Genomic DNA, 12,871 nt, shown 5'->3' on the forward strand with positions numbered 1-12,871 from the left:
CCACAGACTTGGCGCTGATTTATGGTGCGCAGTGTATATGGTTGCATATTTTTTTATGAGACGCAGTCGGAAAACCAAAAACAAAAAAAAAAAGGAGAGAAGACAGTCAACATGGAATAACCACAGACATGGAGAGCTTCTGCTGGCGCAGTGGCAAACGTCTGCGTTTGCTGTTGCAAGCACCGTTATGCAATTGGCCTGCAATCTCTGTTGCTGTTGTTGTTGTTGTTGTTTTTGTTACCAACTGCGGCTTCATTAACATTTGCCTCTCGTTGTCGTTAACGGCCAAATATAGCGTAGTCGACGTCGACGTCGACGTCGTCGCTAGCCAACCTGAGATGTGGCTGCCATTCATAAAAAACTCTGTTTGCTTATACACCTCTTTTTCGTGTGTTCGTATTGGTATTGGTGTATTTGTGTGCGTGTGTGTGTGTGTGCGTGTGTGCCCACATAGGCAACACCCGCAACAACGCAGTTAGTTGTTGTTTTCATTCATGCCAAACAATTTTTGTTGACTTATTTTTTTTCTCTCTTGCTGTTACTTTTTTCTTCTTCTTTTATGAATGAAAATATACGTAACAAGCAACTCGGGAGTCTGTTAGTTCGTCCGTGACGGTTTTTTCTTTCATGAATGAAAAATTGCACAGAAATAAGCAACGCACACAGCAAGAAAACAAAATAGATATCTTTTGACGTGGCAAAGCACTCAATACATTAGCAGACACACATATACACTGCAGTAATATGATAGGGCCTGAAAGTCAGTCTTATAATAGAATTAATGGAGCTGTCTATATTTATAGTTAACGTTGGCTAAATCACAGTTACCGCTGCGTGGGGTTATATATAATGCAGCCAGGAAAAACTATAATGCGTTAACGGCAAAGTGTTAGATGGGAGGTTTAGATTACACGAGAAAAACTTGAGCAAAGTCAATCCAAATTGGTTTTGTCTATAATTATATATAAACGTATATCTATATAAATGTCTGCTTATAGATATACAACTTGTAATGGAAGCAAGTTAACAGTTCTTTATATAAATCTTAATAGAATCAATCAATCACACTTTACCTTACTTTAGAGGTAATTAAATCATGCATCATGCTTGACAAATTTAAAGTACTCTCTGCATAGGGTATATCAGTGAAAACGCATGCAACTGGCGAGTGGCTGCTGTTGAGTAAGTTTCATTTAATTCAGGTATTTGGGCTGTAATTGTAACCACGCAGCCATCAACCTGTTGTTGTAGTTGTTGTTGTTGTTGCTGTTGCTACTCTTGCGGTTGCTTTTGCCTTAATTGTTAGTCGCAATGCTGCTGCGGGCGTCGACGTCATTGAATACTCTCTAATCTAGTAGAGGCTACGCGCATACTACATACCTACGCTGATAGGGTTGTGTAGGTAATTTGATTCCCCTATGCATTTTAATTAAAAGTCAACAGCACTCGCACACACACACACACACACACACTTACACATGCACTCGCACTCATGGCGAGTTTCGCAAGCCGAGGCACTCTGCCATGCTTAGCGCGAAGCGTTGCCAACAATTTGTAATCGAGACGTAGTTGCATGCAAATATGCGATTGCATTGGCAACGCGCAACGCCCACAACAAAATGCAAAGTCAGGCGAATATAAAAAGCCACCAAGAAACAGAAGTAGAAGAAGAAGAACAAGCAGTAGTAGTAGCAGCAGAAGCCAGCTGAAACAGCAAATTGATTAGCTCTCTTTCGTAATTCTCATAATTGCTGCTTCTCATTACAACAACTTTGTAGAGCTGGTCGCAGCGTAAAAGTTAAGAAGAAGAACAACAACAATGTCAAGAAATGGTGCACAAAACGTATGAAAATTGTAGTCCATTGTGCAAAGGCAAACAACTAAATTAGCTGTCTCGCTCTAACACACGCTCTCTCTTTACCATCTACCCCCTTAACCCAATCACTGGAGCCCGCTGACTCTCCCTCTGTCTACCTCGCTCTCTCTCTCTCTCTTTCGCGCTGGCTAGCCCACTTTCTTACTCCATGGCGCGTTCATCGTATCGCTGAATTTAATGAATGAATTTTATTTTGTGCGCTTTTTCTCATGTTTTGCGGCACATGTACTATATATCTACATATAGGCTATAAAAGAATGAAAGGAAGGAAGTGCGCGAAGAAGCAGACAATGCCAACGTTTTCATTAATGCGACGTAGTCGCTGCCAAGAACACAAAAAACCAACAACAAGAGCGTCAATATAAAAACAAGAAAAAGAAAAAAAAAAAACAAAACAAAACTAAATTGTCCGTTTATCGAAGACCAAATACCCTAGTAGAGAATTCAATTAATATTTTGCAAAAGCAGCTGTGTAGAGTAGGAAAGAAGCGCCTTCAGATGAATGGATATGTTTTTCAGATCAGATCAAAGATAGATATTTGAGAATCATATTTCATACATTTTATACAATTTATTTCAAAGTGTTACACATTTAATGCTTTAGCTATAATACCGCCTGAAAGGGTATACAAAACAAATGAATGAGTGAACAAACGAGCGAGTGAATGAGCAAATGAATGAATGAGTAAATGTACGTATAAATGAAAACAAAAACAAAGCAACAACAACAACAACGGAAGTAATTCTTCCTGCATCGCACAGAGACATGCACGCATACAAGCACAAATATACACACACACACACACACACACACTCTCCCTCTCTCACACACACAGACACGCTGGCAGCTTGAAGAGCTTATTGCTTAATTTTCATTCATAAACACGTTGCGACCGCATTTTTAATGAAATCAGCAGCGCGAAGGCAGTAAAGGAAGTTGGCCCAAAATGTAAATAATAGATGTGCATAAGAACGGAAGTTGACCGGAACGTGCAGAACTAAAGAAGGGTAGCAACAATAAGAAATAAAATGAAGAAAAAAAACAACAGCAACAACAATAAAAATAAACAGCAATTATCCAATTTGTAATTTCAAGCTGCTATTTAGCCGTGCAGACACGAAATCTGACCAGTGTTGGCAACTGCCGCAACTAAAGGCAGTGTTAATAATCGCTGAAAATAGCTAAATTATGATATGAACAGGGTTGCATTTGTATATGTTATTGAAATGACAGCCAAAACACCCAAGTTTAGCCAGAAAATAGCTGAATTGACAGCACTAGCATTGACTCGACCGCTGACTGATCGCTTTTTGGTCTTGAAACGAACTCTTTAAGAGCGCTTCTCAGCCGTGACAACACGGCCCCTTGCCCCCTGACCTCACGCCTCGTGCCTGTGGCCACCTTTTGAACGTGAAGTGCTGACGTCAGCAATGTGTAGGTAGGTGTCACTTTGCTGGCAACTCGACCTTTTACCTTTTGCACCCGTTGTCGTATCGATGTCATTCTGTGCGTTTTATCTAATTAGCTTTGCATCTGCTATTTACGCATTTTCCCTCCGCCCACAATTTTTGAGAACTTTCCAGCTGCGTGGTGCGTCAGAATTTGAAATTCGATTATGGTTCAAGAGAATCGCTTTGATTGTCACATTTTTGTTATCATTTCCGTTAGCCAGAGGTATTTAACTTCAAACACGTGCACATAGATAGGACTTTAAATAAACATAAGCCAAATATAATAGACTAATAAAATCGAATTCATATTTGCTTAAAAGCTTTATATCGTGTTAAAGAAGCGGCTTAGTTTTAATTAAGTTCTGGGAGGTCTAGGCATAAATCATATCCCTTGCTTTTTCTTAGCACTCAATTGTATCTGTATCTTTTGCTTCTTTTACAGTATTCCGCCATACGCATTGGGCCCGTGGTCAAGCGTGATGTGATGAAGGCCTCAACGATGTTGGAGCATGAGGCGCAGTAAGTAAACGAAATAAACGAATATATATCCTTAACGATTTCGACTCGAAACCGGCAAGCGACAAGCGGGCCACATATCATTATTATATCAGCTCTGGCGACAACATTGTTGCCGCTGCATCAGCCCAGGCATTCGACAGGGAACAATTCAATTTTATTGCAGCTTAACTTTATTAACACGACTCTGCCCCCGCCCAGAACAAAAGACTTATAAACAACGGCAGCGGCTCTTTGAAGAGCGTCTGATATAGCCGACACGAACTGTGGCTGCCCGTCTGTGGTTGCTTTGGGTTAAGTGATTCATTTAGCGGCAATCAGAAAATGCACTTTCCAGCCAGGCTCTCGATGCTCATGATTTATTATTATGCGAGATACCCTTTAAATATTTGCTCTGACGGCGGCTTTATCTCATTAGAGTCGCTTTTGCCTCCTGACCGAGCGTTAAGTGGAGTGAAAATGAAATGCCAAATGCCTCTCTGTCTGTCTCCTTGACTGCTAATGAGCAGTTTCCAATTGCAGCGGCAACTATTTTCGTGCTCTGCTTGGCAGCAACAAAGCGACGCAGCTCAAATGCAGATACAGATACAAATGCAGATGTATCTGCAGATGCAGTTGCAGTTGCAGTTGTAGATACATTCACAATTCGTTCGGCCCACACAATTCTACGGGCACAACGCTCAAATTACTGCGTCACATGCAAAACAACAACAACGCAAACTTCAACAAACAACAAAAAAAACAAAAAAAAATAGAAATGTGCGGCTTTCAGATACATTTGTATCTGCATATCTACGCCCATGTAATAGACGTGGCGTTTCCGCTGCCGAACATATCCGGCCCTTGCGCATGCGCAGCCATTTGAGTTATTTATGCTCTGAAAGCACTCTGCTGTCCCCCTCTTCCCCTTCCAACCTCCCACCGCCTCTCTACGAATGCGAAGTGTGTTTCAAGTGCTTTCGTGTGTCGCTTGCGCGTATCTTGCCGATACAACACGCTCCCCCACAGTCTGGCGCAGGCGAACGGGCCGGCTATAAAAACTCAATATTACATTTTTACTATGTGTTGCCGTTTATTTATTGATGATTCTTACGCGCACGGAATTTTTAACCATAAAATTTTGCTTTTTACGCTGCAGGTGATCACGAAATTTGTTGTTGTTTTTTTTCTTATTCGTTATTACTTTTTTTTTTTGTTAATTTTTTAAGTGCCTTCCCAGCCTGACATCGTTGATGGCGACTCCGTCCTTGGCTGTCCACATTTATCTTGCCACAAGCATAATAAAAATCTTTAACTGTCTTTATGGTAACTCTTACACTGTGGGGCAACATAAAACTTTAGCCACCCAATGCGAAAGATCAAATAATGAGTGTTCATTTATTAATTATTATTTAAACTTAAATTAAAGTTTCAAAAAAGACCATATAAGTTAGGCTACACAATTACTGAGCGCCATTCACAAGGAATATGTAGTCAGTCTTAGCTCAATCATTATTCAATCATTCTAAATCCCTGTGTTTTATCTTTGTTGTATGACTGCTCTATCAATATGAAGAAATCAGAAAATAATTTTTATATTTTTTTTCGGTCTCTCAGTCACTTGAAATATTCCATCAATCATAGCTCAATCATTGCCTGCCTTTAACAGCAATACAATTAGTTAACAAATTTCTTGGGGGTTTGAATGGGATTTATTTAATGATTTACTCTATCAATATTATGAGAACTAGCAAAACTGATCCTCGGCACTTTCGGCTGTCAAATTCACCTAGAATATTCAGTCAATCAATTCAATCAATCATAGACTACTCATGGACCACTTAAACTATAATTAAAGTCGTACCTAATTATTTACTCTTAAAATTATGAGCACTGGCAAAGCTGATCCTCGCCTCTTTTTGTTTCCTCATTTACCTAGAATATTCCATCAATCACAGCTCAATCGTTGCCCATTAATTAATATTAAGAAATCTGGCAAAAGTGTTTCTCGTTTAGAATATTGTATCAATCACAGCTCAATTATTGTTCAATCTTTGTAAAACAAAGACTCTTGCATATAGCAAAGTTACCCGTAATTAAAACAGTTGCTTCATGAATTATTATTTTGAACTTTCGATGCCGAATGCCTTGCCAAAACATTTTCGAGCAACACAACAATTTGTAGACCCTTCCGGTCGCCAATGAGACGCCGCGTCGGCTGACTCCAAACGGTGGCACGTATCGACTTAATGCCAACTGTTTCCTGTCATTGATGTTGGCCAAGCTAAGCAAACAACGTCGTTGAAAAAGAAGAAGAATGGAGATGGAGAACCAGAGACATCGGCATCGGCATCGTCTCTATTCAATTATTGACGCTTCCTGGTTCTGGTGGTGGGGGCAGGGCTTAGCTTGCAACATGTGGAAATATAATTAGCCCAACTCGACACTCGACACAGGAAAACCCAAACACGTTGGATAGTTTCTGATTATGATTATGATGATGTTGATTATTATTATAATTGTAATGTAACACGATCATTTGTTATACATTTAATTGCACACAATTGCCGTGGCGTGTTCGTTCTCTAAAATACCAACTGCTCTTTGTCATTCCCGATCTATGCTTGGACGCCGTCAGATATGCAACAATCTTGGCATTCGATGTGAAAGTGGAGCGCGAGGCGCAGGAAATGGCCGATTCGCTGGGTGTCAAGATCTTTCAAGCGGACATTATCTATCATCTGTTCGACAAGTTCACCAGCTACCGCGAGGAGCTGAAGCAAAAGAAACGCGAAGAATTCCGCTCAATAGCCGTCTTTCCATGCAAACTAAAGGTGAGTTCAGATTAATCAGTTATTGTAAGCATATGTCTCTATTTAAGCATATATAAATCCGATGAGGATATTTACTCATTAAAGCTAGACAGACAGAGGTCCAGCCTTAGCTGAGTAAACGTAGACCATTATCTTCTAATAAAATATCTTCTTGATTATTGATTAAATTATATATCTGAGTATATGCCTTTAGCTAACCTTTCATATAACTCTTTTGGTCTCACATGATCCTCTTATTTTAGTTAATAGCTGGAGTAGCACGATAGCTGTGCTGTACGGCACGCTGAGCTCGAAGCTTAGGGTTCGAACCCCCGTGAAGGCAAAATATATGTGAATATATACTTTGAGCTGCTCTGTCATATAGCTTCTTTGAGCTCACAGGATCATTTAGCTAATGAATAGTTGTTAAAGTAATGCAATGGCTTTAAGATGACACTTTGAGCACTAAATTTGAGGTATAAAGGAAAATGAACACTGAGTGCTCTTGTGATAATTTAGTTAATTAAGTTGAGTAAGAAGCGATCGAGTCAGTGATCAGTTATGTGATCAGTTACTTAATAAAGAGCCTCACGTTTAGCAGGAAGTTGAGGGTTCGAACCCAAGTCAAGAAAATATGTATGCACTTAGAGCTACTAAGTCAAGCAAATTACCTGAGCCCATCTGCTTAATTTAATTTAGTATGCCCGCATAGGGTATTTAATCTTCGGCACAGCTTGTAATATTTACATGCATTATTTTTTTTTATTTTTCGTGAGCCTTGATCGAAACATAATTACGCCAAAAGCTACAGGTGTAAAATGCAATCAGCTCGCTTTGTGGTTGACTGCAAATGCAGGTCTCCAGCTAGGCCAGCTCCGGCCCGTTGTGGCTAATGATGCGTGCGCTCTGCTGCCCAAGAAACGCCACTCGGCGAGCTGCGAGCGAGCGATTAAGGCCTGTCCGAGAGACGCTTGCATCACGTCCACACTTCCTGCTCAAATAATGTTAAAATAGCATATTTGATTTATAGCTAATCATTAGGTTATAGTCGCAGTCAACGATTGTTGGCTGGCTTGTCGACGACCCTAGCGCTCGCGTATTAAAACAGAGTTGGCCATTCTAGCCACCGTCTCGTCTCCCACTGTGCTGTTAATTGGGCACACAGCTGTGGCCAGTTGCCAGTTGGCAGTTGCCAGTTGGCAGTCGTGGCTCACCTTGTTGCTGGCTGCTTAGATGCAGCCCCAACAATGACGTTGTTTAGTTAAGTTATTACCTTGCCTCTTACCTTCTCATATCAGCTCAGAGTGGCCCTTTTAAATGCCAGCTGCAGGCGCAATATCATTGGCAACGCTCTTAAAAAAAACCGAAGGCACACAAATTGCATTTATCTTTAGAAACGATTAAAAATAAGCTTGGCATAGATAATCTCAATATTCGATTTAATATTAATAATCCGATTCTTTTTAACTCAAAAGAGATTTTGATTATAATCTGAGTCTGTTCTAATTATCTTTTTTCCTACATCATATATATGATCAAAATGAATTAACTTAAGGAAAAGAAAATACCATCTGTATATTAGATCTTTTACTCAAAAAAATATATTAATTATTATTTCAAATATACACTTTGACTGAATTTCATCAGAGATACAAATAGATGATATGATCTCTATTCAGATATTCTTATATTTTAAGCCTTGGATACAGGGAACATGATTTTATTTTGATATCTACCTGGAAAAAAGAGTTCGTTTGATCAACACCAAGGTCTAATTTTGCATTTAATCTCATGAAAGTTTAAATTTATTAGGCTCAAGAAATAGAAATGACGACATAAAATATAATCTTATATCTTTTTCTTTCAATGGAAGATTTGAACGTGTCATAAATGATCGTCATAAATGATCTTATTATGATAACCCATATTTAGAAAGTCCCAAATTCCTTTTCCTTCAAAATACCATTTAAGCATAAGTACTTCGGATAATTATCAAACATCGATCTAATCTCGGTTTTCTATCCTTTCACAGATACTGCCACAATTTATATTCAACAGTCGCGATCCGATCATCATAGGCGTTATGGTTGAGAATGGCATAGTTAAGGTGGGCACACCGATCTGCGTGCCGAGCAAAGAGGTGAGTGATTAGTGAAGTAGACGAAGTAAAAGACGAAGACGAAGTGTCCGAGCCACGCAAATATTTAACTATTCTGCGAGAGCACCACAACAGGCACACTCAATGGGCAGGCATTGTAGATCCATCCAGGGTCGGTTCTAACAATTGAGACTTGCGAGCGGCGTGCACAATGAACATCCTTGTCTTGAACGGGCCTCTTCAAAATCGTGTCAAGTATCTAGATACAAAATGTGCGTGTGCGTGTATCTGTGTGTGTGTGTGTGTGTGTGTGTGCACGTAAGGGCCCATCTCGCAGTTTATGAACTGCGTCATTCGAATTGCTGCTTTTGGATTGGTTTGTATCCAACTCCGGGCGCTTCTTCCATTGTTGACACAGGTGCTCGTTGTGTCTGCTACACTTGGTATTTATTGTTTATTTGCGAATGCTCTCGTGATGCAATTGCGTTTTAGAACACCGACACACATAATGTATGCAGACAGACATATTTACACACACTCGCACACACACAGACACGAAAACTTGGTGCTGGCGCAGCCAACTTAATGTGCTGATTTAACAGCTGATTCGGGCCTGAGAAAGCAACCACTTTTATGATTATCATCGCATAAATCAAAATGCGTCTCGTTTGTTTGAAGATTAGAGTGAATTGCGAACGAGAGCTTCAATTAATGTCCTTCCGTTGCACACAAAGCTTGGGGAGGTGGGGACAGACGACTGCAACTGGCATTCAATTTATGCGAAGACATGTCCTGTTTCCCGTCGTCAGCCCGAGAGACAACAATAACTGTTTCCTCTTGCCACAATCACAACAAAAAAAAAAAAAAATTAAAAAAAAAAAAAAAAAAACCAACAGCAACAACTTGAATTGGCTACTGCGGCAACAACTGCGATCTTTTTTGCAAAAGGGTTCGCCCCGTTTCGTACAATCTGCTTGACTCCGCTGCCAGGGGATCCGCAGCAGCGCAGCCGGATCGCTTGGTCCCCCGGCTGCTTGGTCGGTCGGTCTGTCGGTCGGTTGTTCTGTTGGTCGGCGTGGCAATCTCTTAGTCTGGGCTGGTTGGCTTCATTGGCAATTATAACTTCCTCAATTATCCAGCAGAGCGCAGCTAAGCTGTGCGCTTCCCGTCATTCATCGTCATTCTTTTTAACATTTTCCTCCTTTTTTTTTTTTGCTTCAGCTCTTTCTAAAGTTAAATTTATACAGATTTTCTGTGCTGTTCTTGCTTGAATACTTTAATACTCTACGTTGTCATTTAAAAATTCATCCTTTAAATATATTCATAGCGCTAACAGACTGCTCGTTTTGCACAGCTATCGATAACACTATCGATACTATTATCGATTGGTTAGTTTATCTGCTATTATCAAAAGCTAGCGCATATATTGTAAAGATCGATTTTTAACGATTTCCGGCTGGCTTGATGACCGATTATTATCGATAGTGGTCGATAACTCTTATTGCAATTCTCGATTTAAACTCTTATCGATTGTCCCGATTATCGATAACTTTGCTGCACTACCCTAGAGAAACCACACTCAAAGTAAAAGCTGAACATTTTGAAACTCTATCAATATAAAAAGTTACCACATTTGTAGTTCATTTATCAAGTCGACTTAGGTACGTTGCGGCCTTCTGGGGGGATACGAGAACATGTGAGTCCCCAATCAACTCTACTTTAAATGTGCACGTTATTTCTGCCAAAGAATGCCGAGTGTATAGGTTGTCGTTGTTGTTTTTGTCGCCAATGCTGCCAGTTGTTGTAGTTGTTGTTGTGGAATTTTTTTTCCTTTGCCTCGCGATTTCCGCCAACTCTGCTGTTGGACTTGAGGCAGGGGTCCAACAACTTCCTTTGGAACGGCTGCTGCTGATGCCTCTGGAGCTGGCTTTTGCGCGTGCGTGTCAGCCGTTCGGTGTTTTGCCTGCCCAACTGGCTGCCAGATGGCCAGAGAGCAGGCCTTGGCCCTGCCATTGATTGCCTTTATTAATTATCTAATTAAATCTGTAATGGCAAAGTGGCTCAGCCTCAGCCTCGCCCTGCCCTGCCTTGCCTCGAGTTGTTGTGGGCCCTTTTGTTTTTGAGCGCCGCGTAATTGTTTCCACCAAAACTTCCGTTCCCAAGCGGCATTTACACCAGCCCAGAAACCACTTCCAGTTCCCGTTTTGGTTTTTTTTTTTTTTTGCTGGTTTATTGATTGCTTCGATCGTTTGGTCAGCTGCCCGCCAGTGCGTGCTGTGCAACCCTTAACCTCGGGTCAATTGAGGCTCACAATGCGACAGCCAAGTGTCAAAGTGTGCAGCGTAATTTGAGCCGGACAACAACAACAGCTCCTTGGGGCTAATGAGGGTAAATCTCATGCATAATTTGAAGGTCCTTGGCTTGAACTAAGGGTTGTACGAATTGCATATTGATTACATTACGCTTTGATTTTTGCAGAGAACTAAAAACAAGGCTGCAAATGCAAGGTTCACGTTTCGCAGCAACTGCCTGAACCTGGTTTTCTGCTTGCTTGAATCTAACTTCTGGTTCAAACTTGGAAATCTCTTTCAACCAGTTCATTTTTTTTTTTTTTAATTTTTAACTGCGCGCTTGTCCACCGGAAATATTGCAAGTCGTCAATATTTTCATATGCAAAAGGCGCGCTACATTTGATATCTAGCCAAAATTGACAACTTTCAAATATGGTTGGATAATTGTAAAAGTTGGGGCCAAAGCTATTTGAGTTTTGTAGCTGAGTCTCTCTTTGAATATATTTTCATAATAAAACCCAAGCTTTTTTTTTAAGGAAACACAAAATTCAGTTCAGAGTTAAAATAAGTTGTTTAATTGTGCAGCCGGATTTGTTTAGGGCTTAGGTTAATAGTAAAAAATTAATTGGAATTCAAGCTTCGAACTGGCTTAAAATCAGTTTGCAGCCTTGCTACAACATTTATAAACAAAATATATAATCGAACCTTAAATTAAATATATTTTTAATGAACGCTAACAAACGGGCTGATCTCAGAGACAATTAGAAGCCGAGATAAATAAATGAAACGCTTACTTTGCTAAGTCATAGTTTACATGCAGCCCAAATACAGTGTATTTGTTAGTCGAGTACACCCTGCTAAAGCATTTTTGCTTGTTTCTCTCATTTTCTTTTGCCTGCCTGCATTTAAAGGCCGAACCAAACAGCGAACGGAAGTTGGAGGCGTTGCTCAGCGCCAAATCCGACAAACACTCGACATATGGTGTGTGCGCTTGCGTGTGTGTATGCATATATATATATATGTGTGTGTGTGTGTGTGTGTGCCTAGCTGTCCGCATTAAAAAGTTAAATAGTCTGGTTGGCTTTTTAGCCGCGTTTATTAAAGCGCAACAGTCCAAAAGCACGAAGAAAGCGAAATTCAGCTATGTAAATGCAAACGTGTTGCAGATTCATTGATCTACGTATGCAGATAAATATATTTATATATACTATATATCATACATATATATATAAATCGCTGTAGGACGTTTGGATACCCTCTTGAAAAAGCTTTTAGAGGGTATGTTTAATATGTCCATGAATAGTTCAGAAAATAGTTACAAGCAATCAAAGTTGCAAAGCTAATGGATATTCGTGGATTTGAACCAGCAACTTTCTTCTCGCATTTGTAATGCAGCTAAGACAATACAAAATATTCGTGGATTTGAACTAGCAACTTTCCTATCGCTTCTGTAATTCAGCTCAGGCACTTCGAAATAGTCGTGGGTTTGAACCAGCGACGTTGAGCTTGAAATAATCATGTATTTTAATGCCTTCTAATACTTATGCTACTCCAGCTGTTATTGTAAAAACTATTATGAGTGGAAAGCTCTAGGTCTATAGGTACTACAGAGTATCCTCTAGTCAGTCATTTTCATACGTTTGCCTTTAGTTTGGTGCTACTCTTTGTTGCTGCTGCTGCTGATGGTTGTTACCCGTCGAGCGGGCTCCTGTCCGGGCTACTACTCTGGCTACTCGTTTTTCTCCAGTTGTTTTTGGTTGGGAGATCGAACCAGCGATCGATATCTTTAATAATTTCATTCATGCCGCGAGTCGGCGCTGATATGCACCGGAAATGAAAGCTTATT

The 12,871-nt window shown here is 40.2% G+C and overlaps 1 protein-coding gene across 1 annotated transcript in view; it reads left to right on the top strand.

Annotated features, from left to right (window-relative positions):
• Positions 1-12,871, top strand: part of eIF5B (eukaryotic translation initiation factor 5B) — a 39,952-nt gene that overhangs the window by 14,210 nt on the left and 12,871 nt on the right. Inside the window, exons 5-7 of the mRNA XM_002046797.4 lie at positions 3,771-3,847; positions 6,462-6,657; positions 8,669-8,776. Coding sequence (XP_002046833.1) covers positions 3,771-3,847; positions 6,462-6,657; positions 8,669-8,776 — 381 coding nt within the window. The remainder of the gene's footprint in view (positions 1-3,770; positions 3,848-6,461; positions 6,658-8,668; positions 8,777-12,871) is intronic.

This window comes from Drosophila virilis, chromosome 3 (assembly GCF_030788295.1).
Source record: "Drosophila virilis strain 15010-1051.87 chromosome 3, Dvir_AGI_RSII-ME, whole genome shotgun sequence".
NCBI lineage: Eukaryota > Metazoa > Arthropoda > Insecta > Diptera > Drosophilidae > Drosophila > Drosophila virilis.